General features: G+C 34.6%; 1 protein-coding gene across 1 annotated transcript; it reads left to right on the forward strand.

The window, feature by feature from the left end:
• The first annotated feature begins 2,873 nt into the window (after nucleotides 1-2,873).
• LOC103729080 (olfactory receptor 14A16-like) lies at nucleotides 2,874-3,746 on the forward strand. Its single transcript, XM_008827053.1, has one exon. It carries the CDS (start codon nucleotides 2,874-2,876, stop codon nucleotides 3,744-3,746), a length of 873 nt encoding a protein of 290 aa, XP_008825275.1.
• Nucleotides 3,747-5,875: the final 2,129 nt, after the last annotated feature.

Here is a 5,875-nt window from a genome sequence, read left to right on the forward strand (position 1 = left end):
CAATTTGATTATTTCAAACTTTTGTTTAGAGCATTAGGTTATTATTTATTACATTTAGATTTAACTGTTTTACATAATTTACAATCACATTTATTTTGAGTACATATGGTTATTGTGACATACATATTCAGTGTGGACTGACTGATTAAGACAGCCATAAAGGTCAATACATAAAATGGTTCCACCTAAGTGTAACCTTGTCCGTTGAAACCATATCATTCTGTTCTTCTCAAACCCCAATCCTAATAAATGTCATTCTTAGCTCTGCTTCAGTTAGTTCAGCTGACTATTGCTTTCTGTGTGACCAATATGTCCTCACATAACCCCCATTATAGCTTTCTTGTATATGAGTGAAATATTCATAAAAAGTTGGTTGTTAGTTCTTTTCTTGTTCCTGTTTAAAACACCTTGAAAATTGCAACATAGAGGAAAAAGTGTTTATTTTGGTTCACAGTTCAACGTTACAATCCATCATGATGAATATCATGATGACAGAAGCTCAAGGAAGCAACTGGTCACTTTGCATTTGCAGTCAGGAAGGAAACAGCAGTGAGTGCTGGTGCTCAGCTAGCTTTCTTGTTTTAAAATCCAGGACCTAAGCCCGTGGAATAGTGCTTCTCCTTTAGTGTGGGTCTTCCAAATCCAATTGATTAATTCTAGAAAATCCCTCACAGGTAGGCTATATTAAACAAGAATGGAGGCAATGTACACCCTTGTCTCATTCTTGACTTTAGAATAAAGGCATTCAATGTTTCTGAATTTAGTGTAATGGAAGCTAACCGTAATTTACAGACTTTACTAAACCATGCTCTGTTATTCATACTTTCTTCATAGCTTCCATCATGCAGGCATGTTGAACTTTGTCAAGCACTGGACCTCTTCTGCATCTATTCAGATGGACTATGTGAATATGAATCTTGAGTCTATTTAACAAATACTTTTAATATTGCTTACTTATGTGTGAGTGGTTGAATCTAAGTGCACCATGTGCATGCAATGCCCACAGAGGCCAGGAGAGGGCATCAGATCCCCTTAACCTTGCATTAAGGATGTGGATAAGCCAGCATGTGAGCATTGGGAACCCAACCATGGTCCTCTGGAGGAATAGCAAGTGCACGTAACTGCTGAGCCATCTGTCCAGCAGTCTCCTCAGGTCAATTTATCTGCCATATTACACTTATTCACTGGAATAATTGAAACATTCTTGCATTCCTGGAATGAGAACAACTTAACATCATGAATTGCCATCCTCTGAATGCACTGGCAAATTCAGCTTGCAAGTATTTTATTAAAAACTTTTGCATCTATTTTTGCAGAATAATTGTTCTGCAGTTTTTATTCTGTCCTTCTGTGACAGGATAATATTTCTTTCAGAGAATGGCAGTGAAAGCATATCTTCCTTTCCAGTTTTATGCAATAGTTCAAACAGCATCAGTGTTAGTTCTTTAAAAGTCAGATGGATATGGGTGCCAGTTTGTCTGCTTCTGGGCAATTATTTATTGGGATACTTTATTACTACTTGAATAATATCCTACTCTAAATTTCATGAGTTATAACCTTTTAATTTAATCTTGATATTTTGTATGTGTAGAATTTATCTACGTCCTGTGGATTTTATATTTTTGTCTAATGTCTTTCCAAAGTATTCCGTAATGATCATCTCTACTTCATTCTTCTCTTTATAATTTACTCTTTGCACCTCAAATATTATTCATTTTGGCCTTTTCTCTCTGTATTTCATTACTTTGGTATTGGTTTGGCAAACATTTATTTTTTGGAGAACCAAATCTGTGTTTCTTTGTCTCTTTGTAACATCATTTTGCTCTCAATTTCATCAATTTATCCTCCATTTTTATTTATTTCTGTCTATCTACTGATTTGAGTTGGGCTTCTTGCTTTTATAAGAACTTAACATGTGTCCTTAAGTTATTTAGATGCTTTTTCTGAAATTATAATGTAAGTACACACTGTAAACCTCCATCTTAGAAAAGACTTTGCTGTTTCCTAAAGGTTTTGATAAATATATTTTCATTTTCATTTGATTTGAAGATTTGATATTTTTCCTCTCTAGTTCTTACATGACTCTCTGATCATGTAATAATAAATCATGGATTTATTATTCAATTTCCATGTATACTGTATTGTTTCTGTAGTTTGCTATTGATTTCTAATTTTATATCTTGGTATTTCAAAAGATACAATAGCTCATTACAATTTTATTTATCTCTTGAGGCTTTCTTTGTGGCCTAAATACATTCTATTTTTTGAGATATAAAGTTAAAGATTCTATTTATTTTTTTGAAAAATATAATATTTCAGTAAAAATAACAGTAAAAATATCAGTGTGCCATTGACAAACTTGAATATCTATGGAAGTTGCATCTTAGAAATGCTATCATTTACTCACATTCATCTTGCACAAAGAATATTTTCCTTTGTCCACTTATCTTTCTTTGGTTACCTATACCATAAGATGGTGGAGAAAAATAAGGAAATCTTATTAATCTAATAAACTTTATTTATCTGGTAATAAACCAGATATCCATGCATGGAAAAATTCCTACCACTTTAAGCATTCTATTAAAGTTGATACAAAACTTCCTCTATGGACAGATCATTTATTTCTATGTACTACATAATCATGATATCATTAGATAACAAGATGTAGACTGTTCTTAAGGACATTTATAAAACAGTACATGACTGGACAATTTTTAATCTTTAAAAATATAATTCAATGTGCAATATTGTGTCACAAAAACAATAAGAATGGAGTAAAATAATTCTACAATTATATTAAAAACCTAAGGAGGGAGATTTAAGTAACAGAAGTGATTCTAATTTTATTCACATTTCTGCAGATAGGAGTCACAATGACTGAGACAATGACCAACATGACAAACTACATGGAATTTTTGCTCATGGGATTCCCAGAAGGCCAAGTGCTGCAGACACTGTGCCCCACACTCTTCTCCCTGATTTACATGGCAGCACTAATGGGAAATCTCCTCATTATCATCCTCACCACCATAGACCAGCATCTCCAATCTCCCCTGTATTTCTTTCTGAAGAATTTGTCCTTGATTGATATCTGTTATATCTCTGTCACAGTTCCCAAATCCATCACGAACTCTGTGACCAAAATCCACTCAATCTCTTTCCTGGGGTGTATTGTACAGGTTTTTTGTTTTGTATTTTTGACAGGCACTGAGTTTTCCCTTCTTTTGGTGATGTCTTATGACCGCTATGCTGCCATCTGCCTCCCTCTGCACTATGAGACCATCATGAATAGAGCTGCCTGTGTGCAGATGGTGGTTGCAGCATGGCTCAGTGGGTGTTTCTATGGGTCCCTTCATGCTGCAGGAACATTCTCTGTCCATTTCTGTGGTCCCAATATAATTCATCAGTTCTTCTGTGATATTCCATCACTTCTCACACTTGCTTGCTCTGGAGAAAACATTCTAGAATATGTGTTTATCATTACCAGCTGTTGTTTTCTTTTCTTGTGTTTTATATTAATGGTTATTTCCTATGTTCACATAGCCTTATTTCTTTCATCTGGATATTTTGCATACTTAGGCCCAACATCAAACTCTGCATCATCATTGAACCTGCTCATGTCAGTGTTTTACTCTCTGTTACCTCCCTGCCTAAATCCTGTGATTTATAGCTTGAGGAACAGGGATATGAAAGTGGCCCTATGCAGCATTTTAGGTGACAAAATGACACAAATCTCTAAATATTGAAAATATTAGCTACTTGTTACTAAAGTGTATAAAATGATCAACTATTTCAACCCTATGTTAACTTTATTAGATACCTGATGTATTATATCGTTTTTATAAAAAATGACTCATTTTTAAATATTATATGGGTGACCATCAGAGACTTGTGTTAGAAATTTTCAGTGCAACAAAAATCTTCCAAACATCATGGCCATATCAATAGACTATAGGCTTACAGTAATTTTTTACTTTATAGCCATATATTCACTATGTTTTTCAATATTGAGTTTTTATGAATCAAAAATTGAGATATTTTAATGTTTTCTCTAAGTGTTTTTCCTCCTTTGATTCTTGCAGCATTTAAAATGGAAATTAATTACTAATATACAACATTTTAAAAGATATTTTTTCTCATCTAAAATGGAAATGTATCTTAAAAAATTTAAAGATTATTTCATTAGTTAAATAAAGATGTCTTAGTTATCATCTTGAAAATACAATAATTATACTTATCTTTCTGAGAGTTGTGGGGAGTGTTAATAACAGTTGTTCAGGGCCATCCAAATAATGACACATTAAGAGTAGTGACAGTGGAGATTTCTATGGTAAATTACGAGGAGAGACTTGGGAATTCTTTCAATCAAATTAGTAAAATGGCACATTAGAAGGCACTCGTATATAAGACTGTCCCTCAAGAAATACTTTCTAATTATAGATATGAATATGAAGGCAATGCTATAGAGTGCTTTCAAGGAGGAAGGGAAACCTCTTCACCTGTCACCAAAGTCGTGTAAGAGAGTGGAATCTGTAAATATGCAATGAGCCCTACCTTTCCAGGCAGGCACTTAAAATGCTTGCAAACTAAACACATCAGAAGAGAAGAAAAACTGTAAGTCTTCATACATGTGAAATATATATATGAATATTTCATAATTTTTATAATGTGCATTCCAAAATAGAAGCAAGAAAGTTAACATGTGAAAGGGGAAATTATGACCAATAATTCAAGGCTTAATATGCTAGATTGAACACATCTGTGTACCTTATCTCCTTATAAATTCCCCACAAATATTAATGTTATTTTGAAAAACATAAAAGATGAAAGAAAGAGAATAATTGTTTTTATTTGGCTGGCATTTGTAGGCCAGTGAGGAAATGGCTGAGCAATAACTGGCCTAACAGAGCAAAGCAAGCTGCAACATGAGTTGTAAGTGGTTAATGGGAGCTCAGAAGAGAATAGGTGTGCACTTCAGAGCTCCAGGAAAGCTCAGCAGTCATAGGAAGTATACTGAAAGTAGGAAAACTAGACAGAGCTTGTGGAAGGTGCAGTTTAGATGACCCCCTATTCCATGCAGCTCTTCCCTCATCCTGATAGAAGAGCAGTCTTTTTCTAATGGGAGGATGAACCTGAGCAACACTCTGTTCTAGCGAACGAAGCCTGGTGGAAATCAGTAAGAAAACACCAGAAAAAAAGACAGAATGAGGTGAAATCTGCATCTTTGAAGGTTAGGTCACAGCAGCTTTGGACCACTCAGCCTGGTGGTTAGGACTAGCTAGTCTTCCCAAGAAGCAGACAGCACGATTCTCTGGGGATTATGATGAACTCAAGAATGTGCTCACTGAGCTGGACGTGGTGGCGCATGCTTTTAATCCCAGAATTTAGCACTTGGGAGGCAGAAGCAGGTGGATCTCTGTGAATTCGAGGCCAGCTTGTCCCCATAGTGTATCCAGGCCAGAGAGACGGTGTCCAAACAAACAAACAAACAAACAAACAAACAAAAGATCTGGATGCTCAAAGTGGAATAAAAGAATAAAACCAGTAGTCCTGCCATGAAGCACAGTACTCACCTAGGCTTACCAACATAGAGCTAATAGCTACAGCATGTCCTGCAATATTTTTTATTGCTTTATTCTAAATATTGACAAACAACCAGAGACTATCAAATATTTAAAGAAAGAGTATAAAATGTGGAAACCAAAACCATTAGAGGCAATACAGGAGAAAGAATAAAAAATTTTATATCACAGCTGGTATGAATCTTTTCATAAATGGATTTTCTGTATGGAAAGACCTGCTAAGTGTCCAAGCCAATAAAGTAGAAGATTTCCATAAAGAAATGATATTAAAAATTTTAGATCACCATAAAAAA

Source organism: Nannospalax galili, unplaced genomic scaffold, assembly GCF_000622305.1.
Source record: "Nannospalax galili isolate Female #2095 unplaced genomic scaffold, S.galili_v1.0 scaffold353, whole genome shotgun sequence".
Lineage (NCBI taxonomy): Eukaryota > Metazoa > Chordata > Mammalia > Rodentia > Spalacidae > Nannospalax > Nannospalax galili.